Here is a 21,604-nt window from a genome sequence, read left to right on the forward strand (position 1 = left end):
TTTAAGTATAAAGTTCGAGGAAAGCACACGCCTAAATCTCCCAAATGTTTGAAAATAGCTTATGGGTACAACTCAAAGTGCTGCTTTTGATCTTTAAGGCCTTAAACCTCTTGGGATCAGTTAACCCACAAGGACCATATACTGTAAGCTGACGTGGATCCTTAGTTCTTCTTCATAGCCTCTTCTTCAGAAGTTGTGATGGGGAGCTTGACTTGCAATAGGACCTTTAGGAAGCTGAAGGTAGCGTGCATGGCTCCTCCATTATAGATTCACAACAACCCTGTGAAGTAGGTGATGCTGAGAGACAATGGTTGAGAGACAGCAATGGGGATGCTGCTTTGCCAGGGATCTAGATTCAGGTAGGTAGCCGTGTTGGTCTGACGCAGTCGAAATATATATAAAAATAAAAAAAATTGTCCAGTATACCAAGAACAAACTTAGTTGGTCTCTAAGGTGCTACTTGCCAGGAATGTTATGGAGTTGTCCAACCCCATTCTAGACCCCATGAAATTATTCTTCAAGAGCATCAGCATCTGTGGCCAGTAGGGATGCTGGAGAATTCCGACGGAAACAGGAGCACAAATTGCCAGCGTTCATTTATCTGCCCCATGTCTGGAATGGAAAGTAATCCAGCAGACACCCTCCATATTCAATTTTGTTGCTTCTGCTTTCGGTTTCCAAAGGATACATAATTTATTACGTGTTTGTTTGTGTGTGTGTGTGTGTGTGTGTGTGTCCCCATTTTGCACTGTGTTTCCTTTCCATTGAAATGAATGGGGTGTAATAATGCAAGGACAACATAATTTACATAATTTCAAGAGCATCGGCATTTGTGGTCAGTAGGGCTTGATTACACAAATAATAGATGAACCAGAATGGGTTGGAAAACAGTGCCTTCTCACATCCCTAGGGGCCAGTTACTGTATTTGTCACTATTATCGTGAACAATCCACTTGGCCCGCACATTGCCTGTGCACAAATTACTGCAATGTGTCTGGTTCAGAAACTCCAGCTGGTGCAGAATGCAGCAGCCAGACTGCTAAGGGGAGCTTCTGGTTGAGAACATGTGACGCCAGCTGCAATGGCTGTCCCTCTACTACTGAGACAGGTTCAAGCTCCTTGTATGAGTTTACAAAGCCCTGAACAACTTAGGTCCAGGATACCTCAGGGGCATCCCAGCTTGATAACAGAGATAATCGGCAGGAGTGTTGCTGGTCATTTCCTGAGTTGCTGAGGCTCCTTGACAAAAAAAAACCTGAACCAAGCCTTTAGTGCCATCAGCCCAATCCTGTGGAATGCTCTGCCAAAAGAGATTCAGGGGCACAAAAACAGAGGGTGGAAGGGATTATCATTATTACTAAGATGTTTACATTTGATTTTTGTTAAGCCTCAATGGTGTCATCCTGGGAACTTCGTTAGACTTCTCTGTACTCCGCTCCACACCCTTTCCCCATTTTTTCCTGCTCTCTTTCAATAAACTAAGGAGCGTCCTACTAATGTAGATCAAAATAATGCAAGGAATTCAGATCCAAGTTTTTATTATTGATAAGTTTTTCTGCGTTATGCGTACTGGATTTGTTTTTCCTCACATACACACACACACACACACACACACACACACACGCATATTGTGTGTGTGTGTGTGTGTGTGTGTGTGTAAACGTGATATGCAAAGTTATATGACATACACACACACCCCTATAAAAATAATGCACATTATGTCATTTGGGCTTAATTACCTTGTTTTTATTTTGAATTATATATGCGGAGGTTGGGGGAACACAATCACCTTTTCACCTCTAAAAGGCCTTTAATCCGCCCCTGCCCAGAACTACAATTCCCAGCATACACTAGGGAAAAAGGGGGCGGCAGTGGCGACAACTAACGTTCAGCACAAACTCCTAAGAACCCCGATCCCTTCGGTCTAACTCCACTCCCGTGTTTCCCCTCCCCCTTCTCCCCTTCACTTCCTGGAGTTCGCGCGGAGCAGAAAGCGGAGGCGGGGCGTTCTTTCGCCGCGAGGCCGGTGCGAGTGGGCGGGGCCTCCTCCTCCCCGCCCACCAACCCTCTCCCTCTCGCTCCCCTGTCATCCGGGTGTGCGCTGCGGTGCGTGCGTCGCGACGTGACGACGTCGACGCGTGCGTGGCGGAGGGCCTTCCCCCTTCTTCCACTCACCCGTTCTCTCTCTCTCTCTCTCGCGCTCTCTCTCTCCTCTTTTCCCCCCTCCCTCCCTTCCTTCTTTCCCTCACACACACACACACGCGGGGGCGCGCGCGCGGCCTCCTCCTCCCGGCCTTTCTCCCCGCAACCTACCCGGGCGGCTTCATCGTCGTCGTCTTCGTCGCCCTTCCCTCCTCCTCCCAGCCGGCCGCCATGGCGAACGTAGCCGACACGAAACTGTACGACATCCTCGGAGTGCCGCCGGGGGCCTCGGACAACGAGCTCAAGAAGGTCTGCCTGGCGGGGGGGGGGAGCCGGGGGGCGGCAGCGGTGAGAGGGAGGCCCAGGCGGGAGGGAGGCCGGCTTGTGACCGGGGTCATTGGAGACGCCCGGGGTTGGAGCAGGCCTCGCCTGGCTAGGCCTGGCCGGGGGTCGGGCGGTGGGGGGAGGCGGCGGCGGCCTGGATGGGGCCTTCGGGGCCGGTTGCGGGGAGGGGGAGGCGGCAGGAGCTCAGGGTCAGGCCCAGGCTTGTTGGGTAGCGTTGGGTGGCCGTGTTTGTATGTGGTGGAGGAGGAGGAGGAAGGGAAGGCCGCTTGTGGGGGGGGGGAGGTGGGAGTGAGCTCTCGGCGTGTGCTGGCCCTGGAAGGTGGCCCTCCTGCCAGGAGGAGGGGGAGGGAAGATTATACATATATAATTTGCTTATATAATTATACATATATAATTTGCTTATGGCGCTTGTATCCAACCTATGCACACACACAAACACACACCTCCGCGCTCACCATGCCGGTTAGTGGTGGGTGTTGTGTGGAGGAGGAAGGGCCACCGGTTGAGGCGGGAGCCGGTGTTTGTTGTGGTGTTGGCTCTGGAAGGTAAGTAGGCCCTGAAGGAGAAGGTGGATGCTGTGTTGTGTTGGATTGATTGGGTTTATATCCTAGAGTCACTTCTCTTTCCACACCATTGAAATATACATTTGGGTGGGGGTTGCTTATGCATCCCCCCTGCCATCTTACTTGGACAAATTTGTGGAGGAAAGAGCTGATGGTGTCTGCTAGCCACAATGGCAAAGTGGATGCTTTTGAATACCAGTTGTTGGACGGGGGACGGAGTGCTCTTGTGCTTGGGTCCTTCTTGAGGGTTTCTCATAATAGGCATCTGGTTGAGCACTATGAGAACAGGATTCTGGACTACATGGGTCAGACAGAGACAAGCTTTCTTTTTTCCTTCTCTTCCCCCTCCCGTCTTTAGTGTTGTTATCTAACCCATAATACTTTACTAGATAGAAAGGTATGTTCAGAAGCAACAATAACCCATCCCAGCTTCCCAGTAGTTTGTACCTTGGGGATTGTTTTTAGAGTGGCAGTGAGGGAAAGCTGGATGCTGCCCCCTCCCCATTTTCTTTCCTGTGTACCGCTCCCCTAGATGAGAGTTAAGACTTGCTTCATGATCACAAGGAGGGGAGGAATATTTTCTTGTTAATTCCACTCTTTATCCTCTCCACCCTTTGCAGACTTTATTATTTAATTTGTTGCCTGACCTTCAGTGGATTTCAGCATTAAAACCTAACATTCTATCCAGAACCACAGCACCCATAGATTTTATATGGCTGGTGAGTTATTTTTACGGTGGCAAGAAGAAAGACCTGGGGATTAGGTCCCCCATTTTTAAAAATTCTGTGTGCCTTGCTTCATGGTGGCAAGGGTGAGCCAGAGGCTGGCCTTCCTTTTCTCTCCCCATTTTCTCTTTGCCGCCTTCTTGTACCCCCCATAAAAAACCCTTTTGTGCCTTGAAAGTTAAACTTAGGGTAGCAGTAAGGGAAAACAGAGACTATTTCACCAATATTCTTATTTCCTCCCCACAGTTGAGGCTTGCTGCATGGTATCAAGAGCCTACTTGTCTTCCCTCTCCTCACAAGTTTGTGCCTTTCTGGATTGGCCATGTGAGAACATGGATGACCTATCAGTTTCCAGTCTCACCATTTTTTATTCCCCTTGTCACTCCATCTCCTGTAACCTTGAGGAGTTTCTTATGATGGTGAGGGAAATCTGGAGCTTAGCTCTTTGCCCTTTTATTTTCTACTCTTCTGTCCATTACCAACCCCCAACCCAGGCATGGCCAAACTTGGCCCTCCATCTGTTTTGGGACTACAACTCCCACCATCCCTAGCTAACAGGACCAGTGGTCAGGGATGAATTGTAGTCCCAAAACAGCTGGAGGGCCAAGTTTGGCCATGCCTGCCCCAATCCCATGCCTCCTGGGAATTGCTTTTACCTGAAGATCATTTCTCCACTTCATTCTTGGGGAGGGTAATAAGAATGGTATCCCAACCTATATTCTCTTTATTTCTACTTCCACGTATGCTGAATCTCATTTGGGCACATTCTGTTTCTGTCTACAAAAGCACAGGCTTCATTCTTGGCCTTCATTCCTCTGTAGGTGATCCCTTCTCATCCTGGCTGTTCAAAAAGGGGAGTGGGGTGGAAAGGTCAAAAGTCCCTAGGTAACATAACCCCTTCATGTTAACCCTTTCAAGCTTAATTGCCCTTAACTTGTTTTTGTTAGGCACAACCCACTTCTTTTCCTCATCTAGTCTTTGAGAACCCCATCCCACATCAGAGCCTTCAGCTGGTTAATAACCATGTCCTGCCTGTTTGTGACGGAAGGGTGGTGCTACTGGGGAATAGATCCTCTTCATCTGAGCGTGTAATAGCATAATTTGTTTGGGCTGGGTATTCGTAGTTATGGAAGCAGGTATTTTGGAGGAAGCATAAGCAATAAGAGGGTTCTGAGGTTAACAGGAAATAAGTTCCTTCATGTAGATTCAGAAAAATCCTATTTATATTCTGTGAACACGTTCCTCCTTTAAAGTGGTGTTTGGTCACTACAATGATAGGTGATTGCTTACTAAGGGCTGCTGAGATTTAGCAATGTCTTATCCCTTTAAAATGAAAGTTTAGGTGAGTAGCAAAATTAACTATGCCCTGATATTCCTTTTGACTATGTCCCTTTAAAAATAGAACATATCCAGGAAAACTTCATGGAAGTTACATTGATAGGTGATTTTTGTTTTTGAACCACTTGCATGATCTAAACTTTTCAAAAAATAGAAAGTCAAATTAGGGTGTAATTTTGAATAACTGTTGCCGTTTTAATATTTCAGAAATAGATGCTTTCTAAGTGAGAGGCAAACATTTAACTGGACTTGCTAGCAGGATTGTGTTGCACTTGCATATATTTTGGAGAAATATATTCCAGAGGCTAGAGAACCTTCTTTTCACAAATGCACATATTGCTTATCACAGCAAGCAGTTTTTGAGCCCTGGGAATATCAAAGGCAGCTAACAGTGTGGCATGGGAAGGCTTCTGTGTGGGAATCAAAATTCCCACTGCTTATTTGTAAGCTTTGGTACATACAGAATGATGGTCTCAGAATTGCAATCATTGGATATAACTGATGGCTGAAGACGCCATTTGACTTTTTAAAGGTTATTCTTTAATTATTAGATTAGGACCTGGAAGTGGGTTGCGTTCCAGCCTATGTTGGTTTGCACTAGTACTACCATAATTTTGCTTTTTTTTCCTTTTGGAAGGAGAAAATTAAAACAGTAAAGGTTAAAAATTCAGGATGACTTGAAGTAGAGGGCAGAGCTACATTACTTTTAATTAATGTATAAGAAAATTCTCATGTAACAGCTTGCACATGTAAAATTTCCGTCCATCTTTGGTCACTAGAGAGAAGAGATTCATTCAGTGAAACAATTGCTAGTTTGTGCCTGCTTTGGTTTAAAGATAGGTCCTAGGTCTTAAAATATGAAGTTGTGTCCTGATGAGCAACATTGTAAATCTTAATGCTACTTCATTGCATAGTCTAACAAAATACAGTGGTACCTCGGGTTATATACGCTTCAGGTTACAGACTCCGCTAACCCAGAAATAGTACCTCAGGTTAAGAACTTTGCTTCAGGATAAGAACAGAAATCGTGCTCTCGCGGTGCGGCAGCAGCAGGAGGCCCCATTAGCTAAAGTGGTGCTTCAGGTTAAGAACAGTTTCAGGTTAAGAATGGACCTCCGGAACGAATTAAGTACTTAACCCAAGGTACCACTGTATGTAGAGGAAAGCGTAGTTGTGTCCAGGAATTGGGATACTGTAAAAAATAGAGAGATGGTCCATTCAGATAGGTACCAATGGTGATGTCATTAATGGAAACAGTTCAGGATGGCTGATATTTCTGACAATGTTTGTAATCCTAGTAGCATCTCAACTTCAATAGTTTGGCACACTGTATTAACTCAGAGCAGTCACTGAAAATACTTTTCAGTCTTGGTCATGTTACAGAATTACTTCTTAGCAACTATGGCTTTTCTCACTGAAAGTTGATCAGTCACACAGATTTTTAGTGAAGCTTCACTATAACCAACTCCAAATTGTTCTCATTGTTTATTTTTGGAGATTCTTGCTGACTTTGAGGAAATAGTAATGTGTCTTGTTGAGAATTAACTTTTTATTTGTGGGCCCTATTTCCATTTGTGCATGTGGACTTTGAGCACATATCAAACCTTTAGTGGTGATCTTCTTAAGGGGATGGTTGCAAGATTAAACACAAACAGTTATAAAGCACATATTAAAAGCACTAGGTCATATTTAATTGTAGAAGTAGTGGTTGCTGTTAATGTAAACAGGGAGAGTATGAATAATGAATTGGTTGAGAATTCACACCATTTTATTAAGGGCAGATTTTTTTATGGCAGCAGCAAATATGAATAGGATTTGTGTGCATGGAAGAGATTGAGAAACTCAAGGATATTCAAAAGAGCAAGCATAATTTTAATTTTCTAAGCTGCCACGAATAATGTGGTTAACAGCTACCAGGCAGTCTTTTATTGCACTTCAGTGGTGCTATAGTATGATACATGAACCCCTATGGAAATACTGTAGACAGCTATAAAGTTTTCCCTCAGGAGGATGTATCTGAGATGTGTTGGGCTTTGATAAGGTTATTATACATCTGCACTGTTCTGAAGCCTCTTCAGATTACTGTAGCTATTCCTGTTCAGACTGCTAAAGTTTGGCCATGCTCGAATAATTGCTGTTGAATTGGGTTCAATCTTTGATAACCTAATGCTGTTTAATCTAGTTTCATTTCAATGGGGGCTCATATGCAAGCTTGTTCTTGTAATGGATTTTTAAAAAATAAAAAATAGGTTTTTCAAGCACTAGTTGACTTCAGGGGCTTTTTTGGGAGTGGGGAAGGACAAGCTGAACTCAAAATCTGTATTCATTTCCCCACTAACTAGTTATGTTGGTTCCTTTTGCCATTTAGGCATACCGGAAGCTTGCCAAGGAGTACCACCCTGATAAGAATCCAAATGCAGGTGACAAGGTAAGACTTCTCCTGCAAATTGTTGCATTTTAAGATGAACAAGACACAGTGCTGGCCAAAATAGCTTGTGAACACGTAGTCTGAGAAGAACTGAAAAGAGGAAAATGTGTGGAAAATGGTGAAAATGTGCCATCGGTGAGGTGTAGGTAGTACTCAGCTTTAACTGGATGAAATGTTGGTTTAAATCCATACTCTGTGGTGAAGCTTACTTAACAGCCCAAGTTCTATCTCAGAGCTGTTGTGAGAATAAAATGGAACAATATTCATGTGCATTAAACTAGTCTCTTTGGAGTAGCAGTGGGATGTGAATGTTATAAGATAATCAAAGCTGCCTTCTTGCCATTAGCTGTGCTTTGACACATGACTGCAGAGAGCAGTTTGTTCAAATCAATGTGAGTAATGGAGAAAGTTCATGAATGACACAGATGTGACATGCTTGTGTAGTGAATCACTGAGATGCCTGAGAGCAAAGCACAGAAGGATGGATCAGCTGTGCAGAGCAGGATATACCTAGTCCTCCTCAGAAGCAAAGGAGAGGCCTGTTCTTTGAAGATAGATCAGTATAGGAATGCAGGAGAGTTGGATGCCCAGAGTTGGCTCACCTGCCTGTTGCTAGAGTCCAGACTGGGCTGGCATTTTGCATATATCTGCTTATACAACAGTAATTGTAATGTAGTAGAAGCGTATCTGCCGAAACACTTTCCTTTCCTATTGTACATATATTGCCAAACATGCAAATAATAGGCATTTCATTTACGTTTACCTCCTTAGTTCAAAGAAATAAGCTTTGCCTATGAAGTTCTCTCAAATCCCGAGAAACGCGAATTGTATGACCGGTATGGAGAACAAGGCCTCCGAGAAGGTAGTGGTGGAGGTGGAGGAATGGACGATATTTTCTCCCACATATTTGGTGGGGGACTGTTCAGTTTCATGGGTAGTCAGAGTAGAAGTCGCAATGGAAGAAGAAGAGGTGAAGATATGATGCATCCACTCAAGTAAGTACCTGGCTTATTGTCTCTGGGGGAAGTTCCTGTCTTGAATGCATAATTGCTCTATTGGTGGGCTGACGTTCTCATGACAAACTGAAGGACTTTCAAGTACACATGATTTAAAATTATCTGAAGCTACCTGATACCAAAATAGCCTTGGCGATCCACCATATATTTGTTGGTTTTTTTAAGTCTACCCTGCCTTATTTTCCAAGGAAACTTAAGACAACTAAATAATAATACAGTATTGTACACACAACATTCCATACCAAACCCAACAAAACAAATCCAGTTATTAAAATATACACAACTTAAGCCAGCACAACATTTAAAAGCTGTCTTTAAAAGCCATGTTGTCACCAGGCACCTGAAAGGATGCAGTGATGGGTCTGGTGCATCTCACCTGGCAATCAACTTACGTAGAGTGGCACCACAGCAGGAAAACCCTTCACTTTTTTAAGGCTGAAACCTTACCTGCAGAGTTTGTGTAACACCTGACTCAACACAAATGATTAGCATGACCCTTCCATTGTGAGTGTAGGTGGGACAAGATCTCCATAGGGCCCAATGTTGCCCCTTTTGGTATACCTCCATTGCCACATCCAACCTTTACAAAAGATTAATGTTCTTCCTGCTTCTCCATGGAGCCTTCTCTCTCTCATCAGATGAGTTGTTTGTTTTTTATTCAGATGGGGTTTTTAAAAATGCTAGAGAAAAAAAATTCTGGATTTAGCCTTGAACACAAAAAAGTAATCCAGCATTGTAATAGATAGTCCCAAGGAACTGGTACCTGGTTATGTGTTGGTTTGTTTCTGCCAAGGCAAGTTACTAAAGAAATAAGGCCAAGCCTCTAAATCATCAGTGAGTGGAATATTAAAGCCTCACCCATGCTCTAGGTAACTTGATACATTTACAAGACGGGTTGGACTAATCATTGCAGCAAAACCACTTATTAACAGCCCAGTGAATAGATCGCTTTAAACCTGAGGCTATCGTTCTACCAAGTCAATGTGATTAAAAACATTGAAGTTCAAGTTGTTCAGAATCCCTTACAATGAAAAGCAGACAAGTAGGAACAGCAGACTGTTCCAAGCAGATCAGGTGAGAAAGCAAGCCTTCGCAAGAGCAAATGGAGTGAGGCAGGTATTCTGAAATTCTAGTTTAACGCAGCAGGTGGACTAGGCAGGCAGTGATGGGTACAGAATTGAGTAACCTGAAATTTATTTTTTAAAGAACAAAAAACCCTACCCTTTATAGCCAGTAAGATGCTAAGTGTATTTATCTTAAAGTATTGGTGAGCCGGTTTTTTTGGCAGGAGGCGAGCTTAATGTTCTGCATAGCTCCTTTCCCCAGTCTTTAACTACGCCTTGATTGGGTGCCAAGTGCAGAAAGGCAGCATATAAAATTGAAGCAATAAAAAACAGAAGCAAAATTAATGGTGCAAAATTAAGCAAATGCCAGGTTGCTTCCATTAATTATGCAAGTTGCAAAATTTAGATTACATTGGTGCAGAAATGGTTTGTTGGTTTGTTTATTTGATTCATTTTAAAGTGAGTATACAGAAGCCTGAGCAGGAGCTAGCCAAGTGTTACTTCTACTTTAGAATGCTGCATTCTGACAGAGCAAATGTACTAGAGGAATTGTAGCATATAGTTCTTATTCCATGAATGTGTCCCAAGTCAAAACAAAATCCTTAATTTCACCTGAGGTGGGTTGGGAGTTAACCAGGAAGAGCCTTTTCAGTGCCATTGCTCCATTTGTGGAATTTTCTGACATTTATGAGTTGCCCCATTAACAGAGTTGTAGGGTGATGATCATTGTTGGTTTTGTTTTTTGCTTTTAACTTGCATACCAACATCTTGTCATGTGAAACAGCCATGTGTTAGCAGATAACATAATTTCATCCATAGTCATGTTAAAGAGAGCCACAAAACATCCTCATTGAGCTTAAACCACAGTGAAATTCAGAGATTAGAATATTAATGTAAATAATTTTAAATGATGTTAAAAGCCCGGGTGGGGAGGGGGGAAATACTTGACTCGTACGAAAAATATATTAAAGAAGGTTCCTTCCCAGGCTGGCCCAAATAGTGCTAACATTGTTATCCTTTCAGTGCCAACAAAATATATTTTTGTTTCCCTGGCCTTCTAAATGTATTTTGATGTCTGTTTTTTCTCTCTCAATATGATATGTATTTTATATTGGGGGGTTTTTTAATCTCCCTGGAAGCTGAAGGGTCATATACAGATCTTTCAAACAAATAATGTGTGAAATAGTCCATTAAAATGTCTCCATCTGGAATTCAGTGATATTTTATTTTTCCTGCTGAAAGCATAAACTGGAATCTGCTGCCTTTAAAATCTGTATTTTTCACTAAAAGGCTGTAGAAACTGGCTGCAGCTTTTAACTGTGGTTTGTAAAATCCTTCCATTTTAATCTTCAGCTGATGGCTTTTATTGGTTATGCTGCTACAGTATGTGTTATCATATTTTTGCGTTGCTCTTGGAAAAACCAGTGGTACAAAGGAAAAACAACCATGCGCTATGAGATTAGGTCTAAAATGGTTGCTGTGTTGGGTGTGAAAGTCCTCGCTATGCTGCTTGAGAAAGGATGGGCAGCAATTAAGGGAAAGAGGACAGCAATAAAAACTAGTGGCTATTCCTCTCGTCAAAATTTGAATTAAAGATTTCCATGAAACAGCTGAAGCCTCTTGATTTACGGAACACCTTGGTTTGCTGTCATAATCATGTATTTGAAATGTTTGTAGCCTGCCTTTTGAACATAGAATCACTAAAATATCTTACATGTCACCAGACTAAGATAATTGTATATTTAAAAGTCCACACTTAATCATTCAGGCTGCCAGATTTCCTTCAACAGAAACCATCATCATCATCATTATTATTATTAAAATTTGTATACTGCCATATACTCATAGGTTTGAAGGTGGTTCATAACATAAAATTACAATATAAAAAAGAGAAACCCCATTGGGAAGGTCAGGAAAGATCAGGGTTCTAGATATTGCTGTATGCCTGTGTGAACAGGAACACTGAGCTGGTGCTTAAATGCTAATACAGACTTCTGAGAGATACACACAAGGCAGCAGTTGCTTACTTGCAGAGCCACCTGGTAGCCACCTGCCTTAACCTCTCCCTGAAGGTGAAGGCACCAAGAACACAGCCTCCACTGAAGACCTTGATAGGAGTAAGACAGTCCTTTGTTGTGGTGAGAGAGCTGAGGTAGAACTGGAGAAACCCAAGTTCAAATCTCCACTGAATTACTGGGTGACCTTGGACCTGTTGCTAGCTCTCAGGCCAGGGTTAGCCCTTGCCATGCCTTCCAGATATTGTTGGACTACAGCCTTTATCAGCCGCAATGGCAATGGTCAGGGACAATGGGAATTATAGTCAAACAATCTGTCAAGGGTGCCAAGTTGAGTATCTCTGTTTTGGGCTAATTGCCCCACAGGGCTATGTGAGGATGAATTAGAAGGTTCATGTATGTTGAGTTCATTGGAAGGAAGGTAGAGTATACATGTAGTAATGATGCATTGCTATGCTAAGGAGTATGGATACTTTGGTGCATGTGTGAAATCCTGGTAAGAGAACATAGAGCTACCGTATAATGGCAACAAGTTGGTGGGCATACCTTTCTACATTGCAGCTCATCTATCTCTTGGGCTGGTCTAAAAACAATAGTGCTAACATTTTTTACCAGTGTATATTCGGTATCTGGAATAAGTTTTTGCCACTTCATGTAGCCTTTCAATAGTTGAGCCTGCAAGTATGTTAAAACAAGATGTGTTCATTCTTCTGATACTTGAACCAAAACCTAAAGTACAATCTTTTTCCTTTACTCAGAGTTTCTTTAGAAGATCTTTATAATGGAAAGACTACCAAACTACAACTTAGCAAGAATGTCCTTTGTAGTTCATGTAACGGGTGAGTTGTTTTTTTTTGTTTGCTTGTTTGTTTGTTTTTTTGCATTCATCTGTCTTCAAAAGATTAATGATTTGATTCTTGAAAAATTGAGCAAAGATTTAAAAATGAAAATTAAATATAATTTTTTGTTTAGACAAGCCTATCCAGATATGTAGAACGTTAGCATGAGTTCTAATCTGATTTTAGCTTATCACTGTTTTTAATTGTTGTTTTTTTTAAAAAATAGCTGTTTTTACTGATAATTTTATTGGTTTCTTTTTGTAAATCGCTTGGGGGTTTTCTATAGTCAGTTGGTATATAAATTGCTGGAATCTAATAACTGCTAACAAAAAAGTCCATGTCCACCTAAGGTTCAGTTGTTTGTAGGGTTACATTGTTCAGCTTTGCAACAAGATGCCCTTGTGTGTGTATTGTCTGCATCCTGCTCTTCCTTGCTAAGTGCTTATACAATTTTTCAAGTGGGCTGCTATCCAAAGCACTAAGACCTGCATCTCCTAAGCTTTAAGACTTGCTACAGGATTAGCTGTCCCCAGGCTCCAAAAATGTAAAACTACATTTCCTTTTTGTGTTTATAATAATATGAAATCAACATATTTTTGATCTAGCCAAGGGGGTAAATCTGGAGCAGTTCAGAAGTGCGCGGCTTGCCGAGGCAGAGGTGTTCGTATCATGATCAGGCAGCTGGCTCCTGGGATGGTTCAGCAGATGCAGTCTGTCTGCTCTGACTGCAATGGAGAAGGTAAGCCAATCAATTCACCACAAGCATCTGATCTCAAGAAAAGTCCCTTAAGTTTCAATACATTATGATAGCTAAAACTAGGGTGCAAGTTAGCAAGATGAGAAGCTCATAAATCCCTGCTCCCCATTGAATTGTTTAGAGACATTGGCAACATGGTTTGCCCTTTGCCTTGCTTTCATTGGTGTGGTTTGTCAATGCAGTGGGAATATAGAACTCTTAAGGATGATACACATACAACTAGCCATCTACAGTCATACCTCGGCTTGCGAACACTGCGGGTTGTGCGTTTTTGGGTTGCGGACCGTGCCAAACCCAGAAGTACTGGATAGGGTTACTTCCAGGTTTCTGCGCAGAAGCACAAAATGACATCATGCGCAGAAGCGCCGGATCATGTGTGCAGACGCACCGCTGTGGGTTGCCAATGCTGCAGGTTGCCACCGTGCCTCCCACACGGATCATGTTCGCAACCTGATATACTAGATGCTTCAGTGGCAGTTGCATTATGACACCTTAGGCATAACTCCTACATTGCAGGAGTGGTGCAGTGGTTGTTCCAGTAATGTAGGAGTATAGAAAGCATGTGCAAGAAATGACATGGAAGGAACTGGTCTACATTCCTCATAACCTGATCAGCATGGTCATGGGTGATCAGCAGCTCAGCTGTTCCTGAATAGTTGCAAGTTGGCTCCTCCTGTGGTGGGGTCAGGTATCTTAGCCTTAGCCTGTCTTCCTGCTTTAAATGACACGCATTTGAATGGGGAAGTTCCTTTTTTTTTTTTTTTTTTTAAATAACATTTATTAAGATTTTCAAAAAAAAAGAAAATACAGAAAGCAAGAATTAAAATACGTTCATAGCCTTATTTTCATATATCCACTTTCTGGGACTCCCCCCTTCCCCCACCCCTACCATATTCCTTTTTCATATTGTTGGCTCCACAAGCTCTCAGTTCTAATTAAAAACTTAATTTGTTCAAACCATTATTCGAATTTAAAATTTCTACACTCCACATCAATACCCTTAATAAAACACAAAAAAATTTTTTCCCAGGGCCCACCCCATTTTCATTCCACAATTTCCCTTTTTTTAATAATAAAAACACCCCACATAATAAAAGTATCAAAAATAAGAAATAAAGAGTATAACAGATGAGACAAAGCCAGTTCAAAAAAAGAAGTTAACAAGCCTTTGGATTTTAGTTCTCCCCCCTGTCCCCGGTTTAATTTCCCCCTGACCACCAAACCATGTTATCCGCCTGGGATTCTTACAATCCCTAAATCACCTATTTCCCCCAACTCCTTGCTGGTTTTTTCTTTTTTTTTTTCCCTTTCATAATCATTTTTAGAACACTTAACTTCAGATCTTTAATAAAGCTCCCCCCATTGTTCTTTCCAAATTGTAGTCCAGTTTCCTCTTGTTCCGCTGCTGAAACGTTCTAATTCAGAAGCTTAGTAAGTCTGCAGGGATTATTATTATTCAGGAACAAAAACTTGCGTTCAGTCCCTTCCTTTCTTCAATAGAAAATTCTATTGTCTCCTTTAGCTGAACACCCTGTAGACAAAATATTATTTCCGTTTCGCAGCTTTCCCAGAAGATAACCAGTCCTGTAAAATTCCAATGGTGTTTTTTTCACTTACGACCATCTTTGTAATGTCCCGAAACTCCTCTAGGGGGATTGTTATAACTTTGTCTTCTCTAGTCCAAAAGTCCGATTGTTATCCATGTTTTCGCCATTTTGTATCCAAGTTTTAACAAGTTGTAGCAAATTGTAACAAATTTAGCCAGCAAAGTTCTCATAATAAAATCCTCTCTGCTTTCCGACTTTGACAGCTACTTTGACAGCTGTCAAAATCTCCGACTCTTTTCACCAGGCTCTCTCTTCAATCACCCCGGTTCCCAGGGGGGGGGGGTTACGTTTCTTCTCCCTCAGTTCATCCTCCAGCACAGTTCTTATAATTCCCCATCGTGGAATTCTTAGTTTTTATCAGCAATACAAATCTTTTTGGACCTTGGTTGCCCCGTCCTTGTCTTGAAAGGTTTACAATAGGGGGGGGGACTGACTTCCTTTTTGGATCCCCCCCCGCTCGTATCCAATTCAAAAAGAAATTCTTTTTTTCCTCCTTTTAAACCCAGTTTCCAAATTACTCACGGGTTGTTGTCTAAAAGTCCGAATTTCCAATAGAAGAAGTCAGCGCTCTCCGCCGGATGGCATGCGGCTGCGCTCGGCAGGGATAGCAGAGGACTCAAAGCACCACGCTTCTCCCCGGCACCCGATCCTTAGCCTTTAAAAAGGCTCCTTCACGAGTCGGGAGGGCGCTAGCGGTGCCAGCCGAGTCTCCATGTCCACGACCCTCGTGGCCGTGGTTTTTAAGGGTCCCCGCATCGCCGGTGCGGTAGGACCCAGCCCCTGCCGAGCAGGCTCCCTCCGGAGCTCGGAGGGAGTCCGCCATTCGGCGATGGCGCCAACCCGGAAGTCCTTGAATGGGGAAGTTCCTGACCTGGTTTTAGCGAACCACATTGAGACACCAGCAGCACTTGTTGGTAGGTGTGCCTTGCATCTTAGTAAAGAAGCAAACTACGTAGCCGGACTAAGGAACCATTTTATTATTGGAGTGGGGGGAGATTCTTGTAGATTGCTTTCTATCATAAACCCAAAAGGGTTTCCATAATAAAACGAAATGATACCAGTGAAATACAGTTTAAACATACAAGAATAAAATAAGCATCAATATGATTGAGACCAGGGCTAACGGTAATCGAAGCACGGCCTCCAAAAGTTTGTGAAAACACGGGGGACTTCAACATGCAACAGAATCCCATCAGCGCGGGGGGATTCAAAGGGCCACATTCTCATTTGGGCAACCTTCCAGGGGCCATGTGTAAGTGACATGGTGGCCAGGGGCAGAAAATGGGTGTGGCAGCAGATGTGACCCCTGTCTTTGTTCAGTGGGTTGCATTCTGACTTCACAAGTCAAAGCATGTCCACACACACTCCATGCAGGCAAGCCATAGGCATTATCACAGTTGGGCACATTCCAGCCAGGCAAAGGCACTCCGGGAGGGTGCAGAATAGGACTGTGGACAAGCGTGGTCTGGGGAAAGTCGCATGGGCCGGATAAAAAGGCCTGGAGGGCTGTGTTTGTCCCGCATGCCAGATGTTTTCCACCCCTTGAAACTGGGTCATAACTGGCCGTCTCTCTCTTTTCAAGGGGAAGTAATTAATGAAAAAGATCGCTGTAAAAAATGTGAAGGGAAGAAGGTGATCAAAGAAGTGAAGATCCTTGAAGTCCATGTAGATAAAGGCATGAAGCACGGGCAGAGAATCACCTTTACTGGAGAGGCTGATCAAGCCCCCGGAGTGGAGCCAGGCGACATCGTTCTCCTGCTTCAGGAAAAGGAGCATGAGGTAACTTGCTGCCTGAAATTCAAAGCTGTCTTTTTATTGCAGACCTTTGGAGCCTTTTGAATACTGAGGCTGGCGGCGGTTTGGGGGGGGGGTGTAGTGGTGCTCCATTAAATGTGTGGATGATAATGGAGTTGAACTTAGATAGCCATGAGCAAAAGGAAAATTGCTGCTGGTGCTGTTCTGCCTGTTTGTGCAATAGTGTGAGTAGTTCTTGTGTTTCGGCTTCTCAGGAGATATTGCACCACCTCTTGAAGTTAGAATCACCTTTTGCACTTGGTGTCTTGCCACATGGTGTAAAAAACATGCTTCCCATGAGCAGAAGAAACATGTATACAGAAGTGCACTTTTTTGTATCTAACCCAGGGGTGGGGAACCTCCAGATTCTGACCCTCCATATACAGTATTGTTGTCTTCTGTTAGCCCCAGCCAGCATGCCCAGCGGTCAGGAGGGACACAGGCTTTTCCCAGTTTAACCTGTGATAATTTGTGTGAACAAATTAGTTGACAGTAGCAGAGAGAAATCTGGGACCATGGGGCCCCATCCAGTAGATTCAGCCAAGGGACCGTGGGCCGCTTGGCCCCAGTTATCAGCAGCCCAGTCTCTGTTCAAGCTGGTCATTTATATGAACTACTGTACTATGTGTGATTAGTCTCTTCTCTTTTTCCCTATGTGTCTAATCTTTTTTAGAAATGTAGGCCTGTGGGCAGGGCCTATCATGTTTTTAAATCTGTGTACAGCATTTGGTACATTCTAGGCACCTAATTGTTACCTAGCAATTAAAATAGGTATGACTGTGTTGCTTGTTTCCATGCTTTACATATGCGCAACTAGAGAAAGATAACATAGCAGAGCTGCTGCTATTTTAAATACGCATTCTGGAAACCAGAGAAGCTAGCAGTGGGCAACTCCTCATAATGGTCAGAGGCCATTTGAGACATGGTTGCTTTTGTTCTCGTACCTTTCCCAGTAAAATGTATTGTGAACTCCTTGCTGTTGTGACCTGAGCTATTTGAAATACACTTGGCTGCTATTCAGAATTAAACAAAAAACAATTGAATGTTCAGAAGTAAAGCAAAAGTCTTTCAGCCCAAAGCTTTGTATTTTTGCTCACAAGTCTCTCTGGGCTGCATCCAGCTAAGCCATGTTTTGAAGTATCCCCATTGAAACAAATGAAACTGGTCATAACTAAGTTTACTGAGTTCATCTTCATGAATCTTAAGTCAGTATATAATGTTTTGATGAGAAATAATAGACGGAGGTCTATATTTGTCTTTTCTAATTTTTGCCACAATGTGTGTCTTGGGACCGTATCAATAGCTGACTTTAGATCGATAAAAGCAACATATAATTTTTGCTTCAAATTATGGATGTATTTACATAGCAGAAAGTTCAGCACAAAGCACTGGTCCAATGTGGATTTCCCTCTTTGGAAACCTGCCTGGACTTCAGATATCACCTTATTTGTATCTGCCCATTCTTCTAGTCTCCCAAGAAGGAGCCTGGCATATAGTTTGGAGGCTACATCTAACAAACTAATGGGTCTATAATTGGCAGGGTTTTTCTTATCACCCTTTTTATATATTGGGGCAATTATACTCAACTTCCACCCTTCAGGTATGCGACCTGAGCTGTTAATTTTAAGTCAGATGGCCCCACTGAATTCTGTGAGTTGTCCTAGTCCTGGAGTTGTCATAGCCATGGCAATTTCTGCTATTTCCCCCTCCCCCAGTTCTACTCTCGAAATTCATATACAGTGGTACCTTGGGTTACATACGCTTCAGGTTACAGACTCTGCTAATCCAGAAATATTACCTTGGGTTAAGAACTTTGCTTCAGGATGAGAACAGAAATTGTGCTCAGGTGGTGCGGCAGCAGCGGGAGGCCCCATTAGCTAAAGTGGTGCTTCAGGTTAAGAACAGTTTCAGGTTAAGTACGGACCTCTGGAACAAATTAAGTATGTAACCAGAGGTACCTCTGTATAGGAGTGTAGCCAGATGTAAATGTAAGATACTCCTGTATGTGATACTTTTTGTCTACCTGTGAGATTTTAGTGTAACACAAAGCATATACACACTAGGAATTTGTGATCTAGAGGCCAGTACCCATTTTTTCCCTTCCCTCACAATGGTTCCTACCTGTTTGCAGGTAGCTCAAGACAGACAGACAGCCTGGTCTGGACCCTGCATTATCATCTGAAGTTCTTCTCTGTGTGCCCCCTTCATGGGATGAGAATGGGCCTTTTCACTAGTAGCTCTCTGCTTGTGAAGTGCTCTCCCCAGGGAGACATGCCTGGCACCATCTTTATCTATTTTTAGGTGACAGCCAAAGGCTTGTCTTTGTACCCAGGCTTTTGGCCCTAAATTTTGAAGGGTTTCTCGTATTTGTGGTCTCTTTTTCTCCTTTTTTTAGTGGGTCACGATCAGTAATACGTGTATTTTATTTGTGTATTTTATTGATTTTGTTACAATTGGGTTTTACTGTTTATATTTTTGGGGTCACTTGTGTAAGCAACAATTTTGTTTTTTTGTTTTTTTTATCGTTGTTATGGTAGCCCATCTGCTCATGCATTTGCCGCTGAACTACTTTCCCTCCCTTTTCCAAGGTGTTCCAAAGAGATGGGAATGACTTGCACATGACGCACAAAATAGGACTTGTTGAAGCACTGTGTGGCTTTCAGTTCACATTTAAGCACCTTGACGGACGTCAAATTGTGGTGAAATACCCTCCAGGAAAAGTAATTGAACCAGGTAAAAAACCTCATGGGCTTTTGGAGCTGTTTGGAAGCCTGTTACCCTGTATTTTGCCTGTTAATGTATTTTATTTTACACAGAGGGGAAAACTATAGGTTGCCTCTTAACAACAATTGCCTTTGTCCATTCCTGCAGGCTGTGTCCGTGTTGTTCGGGGGGAAGGAATGCCACAGTACCGCAATCCCTTTGAAAAGGGAGATCTTTATATAAAGTTTGACGTGCATTTTCCTGAAAACAACTGGATTAGCCCAGAAAAGCTTACAGTGAGTACCCCAGGATGTATCTCTAAATGCTCACCTCTTCTGCAAGCCAGCTGCAGAATATGTGGAAGTTGCACATCACCATTACATCTGATCACTATAGGAAACAGTTTTATCCATCTGTGTTCCTCTGCTCGGAGTAGACTCACTGAAGGTGAAATTGACTTAGCTCCACTACCGTATTTTTCGCACCATAGGACGCACCGGACAATAGGACGCACTTTGTTTTAGAGGGGGGAGAACAAGAAAAAAAAATTCTCCCCCTCTCTGCCCAGCACCCCTTCAGCGAAGTGGCAGGAGGCGCTGTGCAGAGAGGGGGAGAACTTTCCCCCTCTTGTTTTCCCGCTCTAAAACAAGGTGCCGTGCGTCACCTCTCCAGCCGGGAGAGGGTCGCGGGGCTATGGCGTCTTCGCTTCATAGGACGCACACACATTTTCCCTTCATTTTTCAAGGGGAAAAAGTGCGTCCTATAGAGCGAAAAATACGATAATTTCATTGGACCTACTCTGAGTAGGTCCAACATTGGCTGCTCGATCAGACGACACATCTGCCTGATTCTGCAAGCATAGATTTAAGGATGGTGATAAAAACACAAGTTCTAAAACAATTGTACTGGGGGGAGGGCACAGTGTATGTAAAAAGGCCAGATCAGTGGAGAAAATGGTACTGACCAAGCCATGGCTTGAAACTTTAAATAAAACATAAAACCAAAAAAATAAAAAAAATAAAAAGCAGACATCAGTTAACCATTGTAGAAGGATTTCTTCTTAATTTTCTACATGGGCCTGGTGGAATAGGAAAGCTTTCAGCAGGTGTTCAAAGGTTGGTGCAGAAGGCGCCTGCTGGAACATGTGTTCCTGCGAGTACTACATTTTTGCATCACTCTTTCTTTTTAGGAACTTGAAGATCTTCTGCCTGCCAGACCAGAAATCTCCAACATAATTAGTGATGCAGAGGAGGTAGAACTTCAAGAATTTGATACCACTCGTGGTTCAGGTGGCGGCCAGAGGCGTGAAGCTTACAACGATAGTTCTGATGACGAAAGCGGCCATCATGGACCTGGGGTGCAGTGTGCCCATCAGTAAAAGTTTTGTCTGGGGGTGGGGGCGGGGGGAAGTTACACATGGATTTTTCTCTTCAAATTTGCCTGACTTGTTTCCAGCAATCCAGTTGGATTGTGTGAGCAATCCACACGAACCCGATGGACATCTGTTGCTATATGTGTAACTTTTAAATTGGTCCATAGTATCTACAGAGTGTATAATTTAAACTAACCACACAAAAAAGCTTTTTTTTTCTACTGTTCTGTAGCAGAATAAAGGCACTTGAAAGGAAGATGAGATTCTCTCCTTTTCACCTGGGTTAAGTTTCAGTCCTTGTACTTGTGCTTGATTTTTACCAGTTTTTGTGTAGATTTTAAGTTCTATATTTTAAAAATTCAAATTCTACATTGTAAAGTTTTTGTGTAAAACTTTGTCCCGAGGCTTGGTATTTGGCTGCACCTGCATAAGCTGCTACAATAGAATAAAGAATTTCATAGCCTGTATCTATCACTTTAGATGCATGGTAAGTTATTGGACTTGGCACACAGTGGGGTTAGAACTGATGGGAAACCATGGAAGAGAGAGAGGAAAAATGAGAAGTGGTTGTAAAAGTTTTTTACCATCTTGTGAAAGGTTTCTGAAACTAAATAAAAGCCGTTGGTGTATGATGATACTTCTTGTAACCTTTTTCTTTCCATAAATTCACACCTACAATTACTCTTGAAATAGATTTTTTATTTCCAGTATTAACCTCTTAAACTGAAGGCTCAGAATGGGTGGGTGGGCAGTTGTATGGCTCCTGGGCTCAATGCTTTGTTGGCCAGTGCCCCTGAGTTTTAAAACCCCTGATGAAACAGACAGTGGACCATCCTGAATAGCTTGAAACCTCAAGCAGAGAGCAACTCAGAAACAGTTAAGGAAATGGTTAACAA

The 21,604-nt window shown here is 42.8% G+C and overlaps 1 protein-coding gene across 1 annotated transcript; it reads left to right on the forward strand.

Annotated features, from left to right (window-relative positions):
• Positions 1-2,133: 2,133 nt before the first annotated feature.
• DNAJA2 (DnaJ heat shock protein family (Hsp40) member A2) lies at positions 2,134-21,345 on the forward strand. The gene is made up of 9 exons (XM_081015550.1): positions 2,134-2,451; positions 7,482-7,541; positions 8,313-8,536; positions 12,395-12,475; positions 13,081-13,214; positions 16,422-16,618; positions 19,222-19,366; positions 19,505-19,632; positions 20,526-21,345. Exons 1-9 carry the CDS (start codon positions 2,374-2,376, stop codon positions 20,712-20,714), a joined length of 1,236 nt encoding a protein of 411 aa, XP_080871676.1. The 5' UTR covers positions 2,134-2,373; the 3' UTR covers positions 20,715-21,345.
• The last annotated feature ends 259 nt before the right edge of the window (positions 21,346-21,604 follow it).

Source organism: Podarcis pityusensis, assembly GCF_964106645.2.
Source record: "Podarcis pityusensis genome assembly, chromosome: 8".
In the NCBI taxonomy this organism is placed as follows: Eukaryota; Metazoa; Chordata; class Lepidosauria; order Squamata; family Lacertidae; genus Podarcis; species Podarcis pityusensis.